General features: G+C 40.0%; 1 protein-coding gene across 1 annotated transcript in view; it reads left to right on the forward strand.

The window, feature by feature from the left end:
* The first annotated feature begins 4,853 nt into the window (after positions 1 to 4,853).
* Positions 4,854 to 15,792, forward strand: part of Fam199x (family with sequence similarity 199, X-linked) — a 30,845-nt gene continuing 19,906 nt past the window's right edge. Inside the window, exon 1 of the mRNA XM_034485275.2 lies at positions 4,854 to 5,353. Within this exon, the coding sequence (XP_034341166.1) occupies positions 5,157 to 5,353 (197 nt within the window). The 5' untranslated portion in view covers positions 4,854 to 5,156. The remainder of the gene's footprint in view (positions 5,354 to 15,792) is intronic.

Here is a 15,792-nt window from a genome sequence, read left to right on the forward strand (position 1 = left end):
AATCAAAAAAAAGATGTCAGGAAAGGGTCAGCACTTCTTATATTAAATGTATATTAAAATGTTCAGAAATTGTCTGTGGAAAATAGCTAGTGATTTCACAGTTTGTCTGAGTCCTGGTTGTACTTTGCCTGATGACACTAGGCAACCACAGTAGTGTGTTATCAATCATAATTTCAGTTTTGGCTATTAATAAAAAATACTTGGTCACAATATTTTATTCATTTTATTCTAGTATATTTTAGGTCACTGGTTTTCAATTAGGTATCCACAGCAATGTTGGAATATTTTATTAGAGTAAAGATTTTTGTTGGACCTGCTGGAGAATAACTAAATTTCTTTGGTTCATGTTACTGCTATTTCTTATATATTTGATGTACCTGTGGCATAGTATGTGACTGTACTTTGTGTTATAGTTCATGTTCTAATGTTTATATGCATCTGTAACTGTTGTACTCTATTCCAGCAACTTGGGAGGCTGAGGCAGGAAGATAAGAGGCTGTGGCTTAGAATAAAGAGAAATTTAAGGCCAGTTTTTGCAACTTAATTATCAAGAGTATCTCAAAGTCACTTTTAAAAATATATGTGGCCGGGCAGTGGTGGCACACGCCTTTAATCCTAGCACTTGGGAGGCAGAGACAGGCGGATTTCTGAGTTCGAGGCCAGCCTGGTCTACAGAGTTAGTTCCAGGACAGCCAGGGCGACACAGAGAAAAACCCTGTCTGGAAACCTCCCCCCCAAAAAAAAATTATATATGTGATAAAATTGAGGGCTGGGAATTTTCCTCAGTGTTAGAAGGATAGTATAACATAGGCAGGTCCCAAAGTTCAAACTCCAACAAAAGACAAACAAGAGGAGGGTTTCATTTTTTTATTTTGCTTTTTTATTTTTTTGGTTTTTCTTTTTTTTCTTTTTTTTCTTTTTCTTTCTTTCTTTCTTTCTTTTTTTTTTTTTTTTTTTTTTTTTTTTCGAGACAGGGTTTCTCTGTGTAGCCCTGGCTGTCCTGGAACTCACTTTGTAGACCAGGCTGGCCTCAAACTCAGAAATCTGCCTGCCTCTGCCTCCCAAGTGCTGGGATTAAAAGCATGTGCCACCACTGCCCGGCTATTTTTTGAAATTATAATAAAATTACATCTTTTTGAGCCAAAGAGTCACTTAGACCAGGCTGGCCTAACATTCCACATGTAGCCAACAATGCCCTTGAATCATAATCATCCTGCCTCTGGCTTTTAAGTCTTCATTGGCAATTAAATGAATTATTGTCCTTATAGTTATTTTATCAAAGCATGTTAAATTACCTCTATCATTGGAATTGTCTCTAAAATTATTCATTTGTTACTATTTGTTTTATAAGAAAAAAATAGATAATGCAAGACATTGAAAATAAAGGAGGAACTCTGATTTAGTAACTGAAGCCTGGGCTAGATATGTAGCTCAATGGTAGAACACTTGCCTAGTATGTGCAAGGCACTGGGTTCAAACCACAGTAACAACAAAACAAATCACCTGAAACCCTAACCACTTAACCAAAATTGTGGGTCCATATTTTTGTCTCTGCAGCCCTCTTAATTTTATACCCAATAAGAGAACTCCTAAGTAAACATGCTCTACATGTCATGGTTCAGAGAATAAAAGTGATTTAAACCATGCTCTGTGATAGGTTGAATAACAGCTCTCTCAAAAGATATATCTACTTCTTAATATGTGGAACTTGTGACTATCACTGTAGAATGGCCAAATAACAGATTTGTTATGAATTTTGATTGGAGGACCTTGGACTGAATTATATGACTATGCCTGTGAAGCCTAGTAACAATGTGGTTACAGACGTGAGGCAGATGGAAATCTGACAAACATTCACAAGGGGAAATATTGTGAAAACTAAGATGAAATGTAAAGATGAAGTCACATGTGCTGGAAGCTATGTGCAGCCACCAGAAACTAAGAGACAAGAGGCCATTTCTTCTCTAGCAACACTGGAATGAGCATGGCCTTGCTAGACCTCGGACTTTCAGCCTCCAGAACTACATGAAGGTAAATTGCTGTTGTCTTTAGTTTGCAGATTTGTGGAAGTTGTTTACATTAACTCAAGACTTCCTCCCCTAGAAGGCTGTAAAATCAAAAAGGCCCTTGGTTCAGAATAGTCATTTCAGGATATGAGATTACTTTTTAGAGGGAGAATGTGGACTGCTTTGGAAGGAGGGGCGAGAGGAAAGGGGAGCAGAAGTAGTGTTTAATCCCTGGAGACTACACTTTACCTAGGGCAGTTTGGTTAATTACCTCACAGCTACTTCTGCAAACTTCAGACTGGGCATGGAACCTAACCAAGCAAGTCCCTTGCTTTGAGCAGCATTCCTTCTATCACTGTCTGATTTGCAGTTTTAGATGTGTGGTTTCCCATCACATTCATTGTTCTATCCATTGTTCCAGTTGTCATACAGTAAGAAGTACAAAGAAATCTGAATACAGACTTAAGTAATACTCAAAACATGGAGGTCTAAATAACTGTGGATGAGAAGCTGATACATCATTGTGACACCTTGAACGAGTGAAGATATGGAATGATTACACCAGGTTATTTTATTTTATATACAGGGCCTTACAGTACAGCCCAGGTTTGACTTCAACTTTTGGCAATCCTCTTGTCTCATCCTCTTGAGTGCAGTGATTGCCAGCATGAGTCACCATGCCTGGCTTTCCACCCTGAGTTATTAATACTTTCTTCTTTAATTTAGGCAAAATCTACAATCCACAGGAGGAACTGAGAACAAAAAACTACCTACCTACACACTCTTGTTCTTATACAAATTCAATATGAAAGTAAATTTACAAACCGAGTACAGGATTCTTTTAAAAATTAATATGGCTCATGATATTTGCTGAAATAAAACTTCCCTGGGAAATGTAAACATACTAGTTATTTGCCAGCATATGCTCTTGAGCCTCAGCATTCTGCCTATGGGATCATGCGAGGCCTCCACTTTATCACCACTTATTTTCAAATATACTGCAAACAATCTGTCTTAGTTAGGGTTTTACTGCGGTGAACAGACACCATGACCAAGGCAACTCTTATAAGGACGACATTTAATTGGGGGCTGGCTTACAGGTTCAGGGGTTCAGTCCATTATCATTCAGGCAGGCATGGTGTAGGCAGAGCTGAGAGTTCAACATCTTCATCTGAAGGCTGCTAGTGGAAGACTCAATTCCAGACAGCTAGGAGCAGGGTCTTAAAGCCCACCCCCTCAGTAACACACCTACTCCAACAAGGCCACAGCTCCAAATAGTGCCACTCTCTGGGCCAAGCACCTACAAACCATCACACCTTCCTTTTGTGTAAGCTTTGGCTCATTCAGCCTCATTAATCCCAGATAGAGGTACACTGGGGACAATGATGTAAAACATTGTTTGTACAGTTTTTAAATTGGTCAACCCAATTAGATCTTAAGGAATGATAATTTTCAGAGCCACATTCTCTTATATTTTTGATTGTGAGCCTAGCCTTTAATGGCTGAGCCATCTCTCTAGTCCCAGAGCCACATTCTCGATGCATTTTTTTTTTACAATCTAAATAAAAGAACTACATCTGATAGGTATCTAAATACCTACATCCAGAATGTAGAGGTGGCTATCTGTATTTCCGGAATCCACATCCTTAGGCATAATCATTTTGGCAGGAGTGGGGGAAATACTGGTGAGAGAAACGGCTGAGTGTGTAGCTATGTAAGGTTGAACAGCTGAGGCATGCCCAAAGGCCTAGGTTCAATTCCCATTATACATTTAAAACATGCAAGGTTTTGTTATTCTTCAAACAAATGACCATAACTTTTCATAGCATTTATGCACCCTAGAGATGATTTATTTTGAAGAATGTGTGTAGATTATACGCAAGTTATATATTTATATATTTTATATAAGGAATTTGGGATCCTGCCCTCAAGATTAATCAGAATTATTCTAGGGATATAAAGGCTTTTTAAAAGCTGAATATTAAAAACAGGCCTCCAAGATTTGAAATCACTTGTCTAGAACAGATAAAAAGTGAAGTGCTAGGAGCAAAGAGCTCCATGTGATACCTAGGAAGTTGATTTAAGTCAAACAGTTAAGTTCCATAATATCAACGGAAGCAGGGTTGCAGGACCTAACAGCAGGAATAGTACATAAGTCTCCTTTGGGAGATAGGAAAGGCTTCACCAAGAAGATAGCGCTTGAGCTGGGGATTTAAGGATTAACCGAGGAGAATGGCAGGACATTCCAAACAGAGTACAAGACGGAAAGAAAGCTCAGAATACAAAAGAACATTACATCTCAGCAGCTCTGAGCAGCCTAGATGCTTTATCAGGGTTTTTTGAAGCGAGGTGACTTAAAAGTGAGGCGGGATTTTTTTTTCCTTCCTCACTCCATGGTCCATTTCTCTTACAACTCGTTGCTTTGGCTGGGCACACCTACTGCAGGAGCTCAGTACAAGTAGAATCGAGACAGGGTGGTCCCGCGTGTTCAAGGGCACCTGGGATTCGTTTTTCATATATTCCCTCAGTGTGACCTTGGCTAAGTCTCTAGTCCTAAGGGCTACAGTTGTAGTTTGGCCATCGTTCCATTCTAGCGTGCGAGTGGGAAGTACAAGGATTAGGAGGAGGTGGAGGAGGAGGAGAGGGAAGAGGAAGAGGAGGACGACGTCGGCTTGGCTGAGGCGTGGGCCCTTCAAGCATCCCGGAATCCGGGACCGCGTAGAGCACCGGCCGGTTGGGTCGCCCTGGGCTTCAGCCACCGACAGTCAGTTCCTCCTCCACTCCGGCAGGGGGCAAGGGCAGCGGTTCCGGGTGGACCTGGAGCTGGCAGCGGCCGCGGGGCGGACCGAAGCCGCAGCGGGCAGTGAGCGCAGTGGGCGGGGCGGCCGGGCCGGGCGGCGGCGCCGCAGTGACTCGTCGGGCTTGGCGGCGGTGGCGGCGGCTTCCGAGATTTCAGGGGAGCGGACTGTGTGGTTGGTGGGCTGCTGCGGCCTCGCAGCGACCTTTGTGCAGAGCCCTCCCCTCCTCGGGCGGCTGCGGTGGGCACACCCGGGGGCGGCGGCCTCCGCGGCCAGGTTAGCGTGGGGGAAGGGGCGAGCGCCCGAGTAGCCCATCTGCAGCCAGTGAGCACAAGCCGGCCCATCTTCCACCATGTCCGACGAGGCGTCGGCCATCACTTCCTATGAGAAGTTTTTAACCCCAGAGGAGCCCTTCCCTCTCCTAGGAGCCCCTCGCGGGGTGGGCACCTGCCCCAGCGAGGAACCTGGCTGCCTGGACATCAGCGACTTCGGCTGCCAGCTTTCCTCCTGCCATCGCACGGATCCGCTCCACCGGTTCCACACCAACAGGTAAAGGAGCTCTTCCCAGAGCAGGGGCAGACTTGCCACTGCCTGGCTGGACAGGAGGACGCCAGGTTGCGCTCCTGCTGGGAGCTCCTGGTCCCTCGTGCAAGCCTGAGCTGCGGGCTGCCCCCTCCCCCATCTTTCTTTGACCAAGGCTCTCCCAGCTCCTCCCTGTTTTCACCCCCTGCCCTCTGATTTTTCTTAAGATCAGCTTCCCTGCACCTTCTTTCTTCTCCCCCTTTCCTTTTTACACTCTAGTAATTCTTCCCATCCAGATTGTCTCCTTTTACCTCTTCGTGACCCCTGCCCCCATGGGTAAGCTGAGAACCCTAAACCCCAACTCTTGTTTTTTAGATTCATCTGCAAAAGTTGAACCCCTTTCATTTCCAGTACACTACAGAGTATATTATTTGAGAGAGCCCCAAATCGATCAGTGGATCTTATGAGAGCACTTTTCAAGCTCGAACCTCCTCTTTCTCAATTTTAACCTCACCCTAAACCAGACTGTACCCAAAAAATTAAGTCTTTCTTTTCCCCATTGTTGCTTTGAGACCAATATTTCTCATAGGTTAGACCATCAGCAAAACTGCTTATGCAGTGAGGATGACCTTGAACTCCTCCTGGTCCTCCAGCCTCTGCCTCCAAGTGTTGGGATTACAGACATTAGTGATGTTCAACTAAGCTTACTGTATTTTAATCAGTTAAAATTTACAATTTTTTTCAGCACTATAGCTTGAAACCAGAATTTTTTTCAGCACATAGCTTGAAATCACACATGCTAGATAAACCTTCTACCAACTGAACTATATATGCTTACCCTATAAACTAGCCATCCCTCCTTCTTTATAACACATTGCCTTCCTTCTGTAGGGTATCCCAAAATGTTAACTCTGGAAGAGTCCTTCCTATAGCATACCACCCACCTTGCATCCCTGATGAGGGACGTAGAGCAAGTTTACAGTGGACTGATTTATACAAATATTTTCTTAAAGGTGTTCATCTAAATTATTTTATTGGAAGGCAGTGTTCTGGAGAATTCTGTCATGCGAGCATTTAAATGGTATACCTAACATGGGCGATGCGACAGGGATTTTCAATATAGCCTCAACTTTTAAAAATACTTTGTTTTAAATTGTGTGCAAATCAGGGGTGGGTATGTGCATGAGAGTGCAAGTGTCTATGGAGGCCAGAGACATCAGACTCCCTGGAAATGGAGTTACAGGTGGTTGTGAACAGGCTGGATGTGGATGCTGGAAACAGAATTTGGGTTGGCTGCAAGAACATTATATGCTCTTAACCATGAAGACATATTTCCAACTTCTCAACACACACTGGTAGAGAATGGATAAGAGATGAGGAAAAGGGTTCATCTAAGGATAATCGAAATAAGGAATCTAGTTCTGGTTTCTAGTCCAAGTTTGCTATGTGAGTTTGGTCATATCCTTCCATATTTTTGGATATATTCCCCTCCTAACCTTAAAACAGTCTCTCTTTACTGTGTAACCTATGCATTTACATATATAGTGCCATTTTAAAAGGTAAATTTATAGTTTTGGAAATAAAATGCTATAGCTAAATAATTATTCTGAATACCAGAGCAACACATTTTACAATGAAGTGACAATGACTTTCGTACAAAATTCCCAATTTTCATGGCAAACTGAAGAAACTGGGGCCCAGAGAGAAAGACCAAGTATGAAATCCATAATACCTAGTCAGGTAAAGGCCTTGCAGACATAGATTGCTCTCCTGAAGCCAGAGATAAAATTTGGATTTCCTCTAAAGGATCTAATGTTATCAGTGGTCAGGGCACTTTCTTAAACTAAGAGAAGCATCCTTAGCCCATGAAGTAATGAACGTGCACACAAAATTGAAGTGTGCTTAAGGTATTTGACATTTGAAGCATGAGACAAAATTACATACCCAGTAAATTGAGATAATTTCAGAATTTGCTATCTCCTGTGATTGATTGTGGGTAATCAGCTGGTTGAGAGGTTGGGGGCTAAGCACTGCCAAAATCTGGTGATTAAGGGTAAGAGATTGGCTGGGAGGATGAAGGGCTAGAGTGATGGCTCTGTGGTTAAGAGTATGTAAGTATACTGTTTTCACAGAGGACCCACATTCTGTTCTCAGCATCCAGGGATTTTTTTTTTTTTCTTGTAGAAGTTGTTCTCTGTTTTTAGCCCTAAAGACTCTTTTAAGGTCTAGGCTGATTTTTCAGTTTTCTGAACTCAAACATTATTTCTCCTACCTACTGTGTGTTTATTTACTTACTTGTTTTTGTTTACTTCAGACAGGGTCTCATTCTGTAGTCTAGGCTTGTCTGGAAGTCACTGTATAACCAAGGCTGGGCTGTTAACTTGAGACAATTCTGTCCTGGTGTTCTGAGTGCTATTGCAAGAGCTGCCAAACCTGGATTGGCTGTTTCATTTCAAACCTCCCTTTCCGTCCAAAAATAAAGGAAGAGGACTTGGTAACAGATGTACAATTGATGATGTTTTTGTCTTAGACCATCTTGTTTTAAATTTATTGTTGTTCTTGTTGTTGTTGTTATTGATATTTTTTGAGACAAGTTTTCTCTATATAACAGCCCTGGCTGTCTTGGACCTCTTTGTAGACCAGGCTGCCCTGGAACTCACAGAGATCCACCTGCCTCTGCCTCCCAAAGGCTGGGATTAAAGGCGTGCACTGCCATGCTCTACTACTGCTGCTGCTGCTGCTGCTGCTGCTACTACTACTATTATTATTATTATTATTATTATTATTATTATTATTATTATTATTATTATTTAATGTGTATTTGGCCAGAGGTTTGAGATAGTCACAGATGAGATTCATCCTGAGAGGACATTGGTGTACGGGTGCTGTGATTGCCTGCGTTAATGATATTGTAGATACAGCCTGGTGTCTACAGGTGTTGAGATTACAGGAATGTATCACTAAATCTTTTCTTTTCTTTCTTTTTCTTTTTCTTTTTTTTAAAGAAAGGTGTATTGTTATGTAGCAGCAGGCTGGTCTGGACTTCACTATACAGCCCTAGATTTATCGAGATCCTACTTCCCCAGTATGAGCCATCATACATGGCTTGTCTCTCTTTTGAAATCGTTGCACCTTCTGTAATGTTCTGACTTCTTGTCCTTCTGCAAGATGGTGTTTGGGGAGATCATGGGCTTGCTGCAGATTCTTTTCAGGGAGAAGACCTATATTTTGTTTGGCACAGTTTAATTTGGGGAGTTCTTTTATTTTGGTGTGGTATGCATCACTTCTTCACATCAGCCAAGTCATACAGCAGTCTGTAAATCACATATTAATAGTTAAGCATGAAAATTATACCTAAGATGTAGTCATCATAAATTTTATTGCATCTAGAAAGTTTGTCAGTGGTTAGATATTTGATTTATCTTTATTTTGGTTCCTGATTGTTACCGGATAAGAAAATGTCCAGACTGTTTAAATAATACCCTTGATAAGGGCCTTCCTTGTGAGGATGACAGTCTTGTGCCTTTTCATTTATCAGACACCAGGCTGTATCTACAATGTCATTAACTTGGGGAGTCACAGCACCTGTACTAATGTCCTCCTAGGATGAATCTCATCTGTGACATAGGTTACCATGCCAGCAGTCGAGATTTGAGGGAAAATAAATTCGATCACTAGTAAATACCCTTATTAAGGAACTCACTGTCCAGGTAGTTGCAGCAGCGTACACATATGGTTTGTATTACTTGGGGTGCCAAAGTGGCAGGATCACTAGAGCCCAGGTGTTTGAAACTGGTCTGTGTTAAGTTTCTAGACTCCATCCTAGAAATACTTACCCTTTCCTGTGAATATATTGTATGATGTGATTAGGCTTGTCTGGAATGTTGGGAAAGGAGAATATATTTTAGTAAGTCAAAAATGAGTTGACGTACAAGCAAAATGTCAGTGTTAAATTCATATGCTTTTCAATGTATTTATGACATTTTCTTTTGATAAGGTTTTTCCATTGTTAAACAGAGATTTTGTTGACCTACCCTTCTATCTTTTGCTTCCTTCCTAATAATATTGGTAACTCTTAAAACCAAAATATGAGATAAAAGAGGATAATATAGATTACCAGATAGTTGGTCCTTTTATCTTTCAAGAGAATATGTACATCGACATAAACTATTCTGAAAAGTGTATAGGTGAGGACATTACCTTATTTTCCACACCTGTTTGGCAGGATGTGAAATGAGGTATTGGAGACATCAGTTAGTTGGGTGATCTGTTTTTACAGAACTAGAGATTGTTCTAGAGTGCCAATACTACTATTGTATACCCCTTGTCATATTTTTATTTTGATCTTACAGGATTTTGCTGAGTTAGCCCAGGCTAGCCATGAAGTGTACTCCTTTCTACAGCTTCTGAGCAGTTGGAATTGCAAATGTGTACCACAGAGCCCAGGCCTAGCTAAGTTGTGAAATTTCATTGCCACATGTTCAGTCACCACTTACCACAAAATTATTACTTATTTTATATCTTTGGTTTTCTCTTTTCACTGAAAGGGATAAAGATATTTATGGAATATACTCAACCACCAAGTTACAGTCACAGTTCCAATTCTGTGCTTTTTGTACCACTTACAGATTTTCTGTGGCAGGCATGCAATTGGAGGTTCTTCAGGCTTGTATATCAAGCACTTTAACCTTGGACCATCTCAATAGCCTCATATTTTTTGTTGTTGTTCTTGTTTGTCAATTCAGAGTTGTCTTATATGATCCTAACTGGCCTGGAATACCAAGCTGGTTTGGGACTTCTGTTGATCCTTCTATCTCTGCTTCCTGAATACTACCCACACTACCAGACCTAACTTTTTTCTGAATTTGAACATTTTGTAATTTTACATTTGACAGTGTTTTGCGCTGTAGTCTGAGCTGGCCTGGAACCCACTGTGTAACTTATGAAAATAACTAAGTCCGTAGTCCATATATACTCTGGAATAGCCTTGGGAAAAATGCTGTTGGCTTTACTGTTTTTTAACTAACATTTGAACAATTGTTAAATTGTTAAAGTCAATCACCATAACTATTGAGACTTTTAGCAACATTTTTCTCTCAAAGTTTTGTAAGTCTCCTTTATAAGTAATTTTATGATTGTAGTTAGAATTTTGATGTTTGGCAGCCTGAGTGGACTAAAATGTAAGGCCTTGGGCTGGAGAGATGGAAGTTAAGAGCACTGGCTGCTCTTCCAGAGGACCAGAATTCCAGAATTCTTTCCCCAGCACTCACATGGAAGTTCACAATCATCTGTAACTTCATTTCCAAAGGATCTACCCCCTTCTGCTGCCTCCATGGGCACCAGATAACACATGGTGCTCAGATACACATGCCAGGAAAACAACTATACATAATTATTTTAAAATGTAAAGGTTTGTAAAGTTGAATGATTCAGTGCTGAACACAAACTGAACATTCACTGACAGTTCAAAACCATCAGAACAGTCTACAAGAATCTTACATTTTTATTGCAAAAGCTCCTTATGGAAAATAGAAGGCACTTTTAAAAGTCACAAAGACCATTCTCTTTTCTCAGAGAGAACACGGTCAACGCTTTTTGATTTTGTTTTATTTTGCTTTTGCCATGGTGTTTTTTTTTTTTTTCTATATAGTAATACAGGTTGGGGATTGCTTATCTGAAATACTTGGAATCAAATGTATCTCAGATTTATATACTTTTGATTGCAGTATTCACATACACATAATGAAATGTGATCCAAGTCTAATCCTAAATTCATGTTTCACATGTGTATTGTAGACATAGCTTGAAGCAAATTTTATATAACATTTTTAGTAGACCTGTATCTTGGCTGTATTCCATCATTCCAGGTCAGGGTGGAATTTTTTACTCTTTTCTGTATAAAGCTTGCCTGCAATAAGTTTTGGAATTAGGAACACTGTAAATTCTGGATTTTTAGATGAAAGATGTTCAATCTATATAATGAAACAGGGCCAGACTATATGTATTACTTCCGAACCATTTACTATAATTATGTTGCTCTGTGCTTTCCTGTTCTTTTTCTCATGAGTATGTTCATGTGCTGTGGTACCTGTTTGTGTGGGTGGGCACAAGTGATGTTGCTGGTTGTTTTGTCTGCTTTCCACCTTGTTCATTCAATCAGGATCTCAGTTGAAGCCAGGGGTTTCCCATTCAGCTAAGTTTGTCTAACCAGCTTGTCCTGGGGATCTCCTGTCTCAGCTTTCAGAATTTTGGAGTTTCAGGTGGACAGTGATGCTCACTTGCATTGTTTCATGGCTTCTGGGATTCAGATGCTGGCCCTTGGGCTTCTGTTGCAAATGTTTGAACCATTGAGCCACCTCCCCAGCCCAGCTCTTTCGTTTTTGATAAGTGGTTTGAAAATGCCATTGTTGACATATAGTGGTTATTCTTCTTCATGCTTTAGGACATTTACTTTCATTTACTTTATCTTTTAAAAATAATATTATTTGTACATATTTTAATACATTTTTTTTTAGTTTCAAAATTTCTATTTGAGGAAGGAAGTAGATTCTAGAAGGGGAATTATGGAGTCCAAAGGATGAACTTAGTATCACATGCTAGAAATGGATAAAAGTAATTTTATCCATTGCTTTTTCTGCATTGGTTAAAGATAATACAAATTGTGTTTGTAAGTTAGACTAGATATACATACATAGAATTTTAAAATCTTTGACAGGAAAAGGTATTAGTTTTCTGTTTGGCCAAGTTTTTTGTTTCAGCTGTGAATTCTGTTCACTTGCTGCTGAGCCAAAAGGCAGCTGCATCTGAGAGTATCCAAGCCTTGCTATATACTCACAAACCTGAAAACCAGAGGAACATCGACAGAGTGCAAAAGCACACAAATGCCTGACTCTTGTCAGTGATTGACTGTTAGGTTCTTAAGTGGGACAGGCTTTCTGTGAAGAGTGTCATCACTTCACAGGGAGGCAAACATGTTTTCACAGGAGTTTTGCAAGCTGAAAACCAATTCTAATTTAAAAAAAAAAAATTAGTTGCAGCTTCTCCCCGCACTGAAGATAACAGTTGGCACCTAGATGTTAGTGATTAAGAATAATTGTTAAATGGCTAATGAATAAAGGTAGAGAGTGGTATGGAGTCACTCGGAATTTGAAGACAAAAAAAAAAAAAATAGTTTGCCCAGTCTACTGCTGCACTCGGGACACAATTTCTTATTGCTATTTAGAACCTTTATTGAAAACTTGGTAATTTGGTTAATTCTGCTGGGTTGTTTACTATTATTAGTCTGTATTTGTTCATGCATGTGTGTACATGTTCATGTGTACGCAAGGATTCATGTCAAGGGTCTCAGTTATTCCCCACCTTATTTTTATTTTTAAAATGTTTATTTATTTTCTGTGTATGTGTTTTGCCTACATGTGTGTCTGTACCACATACATGTAGTAAGTACTCGGGATGACCAGAAGAAAGTACCAGAACCCCTGGAACTGGAGCTACAGATGGTTGTGAGCTGCCATGTGTGTGCTAGGAACTGAACCTGGGTCTGCTGGAAGAGCAACCACTGAGCCATCTCTCCAGCCCCTAACTTAAATTATTTTGAAGTTTGAGACAGGATCTTTCATTGAGCCTAGAGCACACTGATCTGGTTAGAGCAGCTGACCAGCAAGACAGGATCCTCCTGTCTCCACCTGCCCGTCACAGGAAGTATTTCCTCACACTGTTATGTCAGTCTTTCTTACATGAGTGCTGGAGCTAAAACTCAGGTGATCACATTGCCACTCCAGGTACCTTACAAACAAGAGTTATTTCCCCAGCCCTAGTATTTTTTTTTTTTCTAATGAGGATATTATCAACCTAGTAACCATATGATGAAACTAAGTAATACTAGAAAATGTTCTAGGGTCTGGGGAAATAGCTTAGTTGGGAAAGAACTGGCAGAGTTCAGTCCTCAGAATTGGTTTCACAGCATGCACTTGTAATCCCAATGCTAGGGAGAGGAACACGTATAGATTCCTGGGACTCTCTGGCCAGTCAACCTAGCCTACTCAGTAAATTCTAGCCATTGCGAGCCTGTCTCAAAACAAAAGTGGATGGTACCTGAGAAGGTATTATTCTGGTGTAAACACACATATGCACATACATGAATCCCCTCCCACAAACATACACATACACAAAAAAGTGTTCTAGAATTCTTAGATGAGTTCTATGTTTCTGAAAGTTTATTGACATCTGCTCTTTTATTTTGTGGAACTAAATTAGCATTTGTGTTTCAGTTCAGCTTTAAAATACTTTACCTTCAGTTCAAAGGATAATATACAATGCAATTTTTAGTTCCTAACTTTTGTAAGTCATAGGCTATTATATTTAAGGATAGCTGTACAAAACAGATGAGGAATTGTTCAAAGTTATATAATTCAAGAAAAGCTGGATTTAATGAAAGATGAGGAACAACCTAATAATAGACTTTTCTTCAGGAAGTCATTATTCCAAGAGCTTATTAGTATTGGAAATACTAATTATTATTTTAAGGATTAGTTTCCTATGTTACTGTCAAGGCAACTTGAATTTATGTGGGATCTTAATGATCAATGATATGAAACTAGTGGAAATTTACAAAAGGAAAAAGATCACTATATGACAAGATACACTTACCCTGCCCCCCAAACCCCTCCTGTAATGTATACTAGTGACAAAATGTTATATATCCTTGAGTGTCTGGAATATACACAAAATAGTAATGAAACATTAGCACAAGTAATAGAAAAATAGCCAAAACATATTTTTTCTTTGTTCTGAAGCAGTGTCGAAATTGTTGTGTATACCAGGCTAGGCTTGAATCCACAGAGATCCACCTGCATCTGCTTCCCAGGTGCTTCACCATACCTGGCCAGATGCACATTTTTAAACAAATTAAACAAAAACTTAAGATCTTCCTGGGCTACAGTGGGAGTTCTGTCCAGTCTGTGAAACTTAGTGAAATCCATCCTTAAAATAAAAATGTAAAAAGACAGCCAGGAGTAGAACTCAGTGATAGAATGTTTTTCTGGATTCTGTGAGTTTGTAGGTTCAAGCGTTTGTTCTACTGCCAAACACACACACACACAGAGAGAGAGAGAGAGAGAGAGAGAGAGAGAGGGGGGGGGGGGTGGGGGGTGAGCGCATTTAAATACTATAAAAACAGGGAAAGCAGTCTATATATTTATTATTGAGATAATATTGTAAATAAATCACAATGTATCCAGTCAATTAACTACTATATGAAATTGAAATGCCTTCATACAGTAAACAGATTTAACTTAATTTATGGAACAATCCAAAATCTAGAACTTTTTTGAACACCATCATTATCCCTCATGTGGAAAATTCCATTCTGACTTCATGTGATAGGATGTAGTCAAAATACAGGTGCATTGAAAATACTTTATATTCTTCGGGGTGGCGGTAGCTCATGACTTTAATCTCAGCACTTGGAAACTGAAGCAGGTAGATATCTGAATTCAAGGCCATCCTGGTCTACAGAGTGAGTTGCAGGAGGGCCAGAGCTACACAGAGAATCCCTGTCTTGAAAAACTGAAAGCTACTGTATGTGGCTCCACAGATAGAGGCACTTACCACCAGCCAAGTCTGATGATCTGAATTCTGTCCCACGGACCCACATGGTGGAAGGAGAGAACCAACTCCTGCAAGTTGTCCCGTGACTTAAACACATGCACACACACTGGACATAATAAATATATAGTTCATAGGATGACATTCAGGTTATGTGTATAGGGTGCATGTAAAAATAAATTAGTTTGTTTATTTTTATGTATGCGGCTGTTTTGTATTGCATTCATGTCTGTTTGTGTACCATGGGCATGCCTGATACCTGATGCCTGCAAAGGCCGAAAGAATGTGCTGGACTCTCTGGAAGGAGTTAAAGATGATTATGAACTGCTATGTGGGTGTTGGCAATTGAAGCTGGTCCACTGCAAGAGCAGTCCCATATAAATTGGTTTTATATTTAGACTTAGGTTTCATCTCCAACATACACACACACACACACACACACACACTTACACACACACACACGTGTGTGTATATATATTGTATATATATGCACATATATGTTTATATATATACACACAAAGATATTACTGAAAGTCGAAACTGTTAAAACGTTAAAACCACGTCCAGTCCCCAAACATGTCAGAAAAGATATTTATCTTTTACTTAAATGTTCAGTATATAGTGAGTGATAAGTGAAAGCAGGATACTAAAATATATGTACACATGTGGAAAAAGTACCAAGAAGCCATGTAGTAGGTATTGCCAGATAGTGCACTTAATATGTTAATCTTCTTCACTCATTTCTTTTATTTTTTTAGATTTATTTATTATGTATACAGTGTTGTACTTGCATGTACGCCTGCAGGCCAAAAGAGGACCAGATCTCATTACAGATGGCTGTGAGCCACCACGCAGTTGCT

The sequence above is a fragment of the Arvicanthis niloticus genome, chromosome X, assembly GCF_011762505.2.
Source record: "Arvicanthis niloticus isolate mArvNil1 chromosome X, mArvNil1.pat.X, whole genome shotgun sequence".
Taxonomy (NCBI): Eukaryota; Metazoa; Chordata; class Mammalia; order Rodentia; family Muridae; genus Arvicanthis; species Arvicanthis niloticus.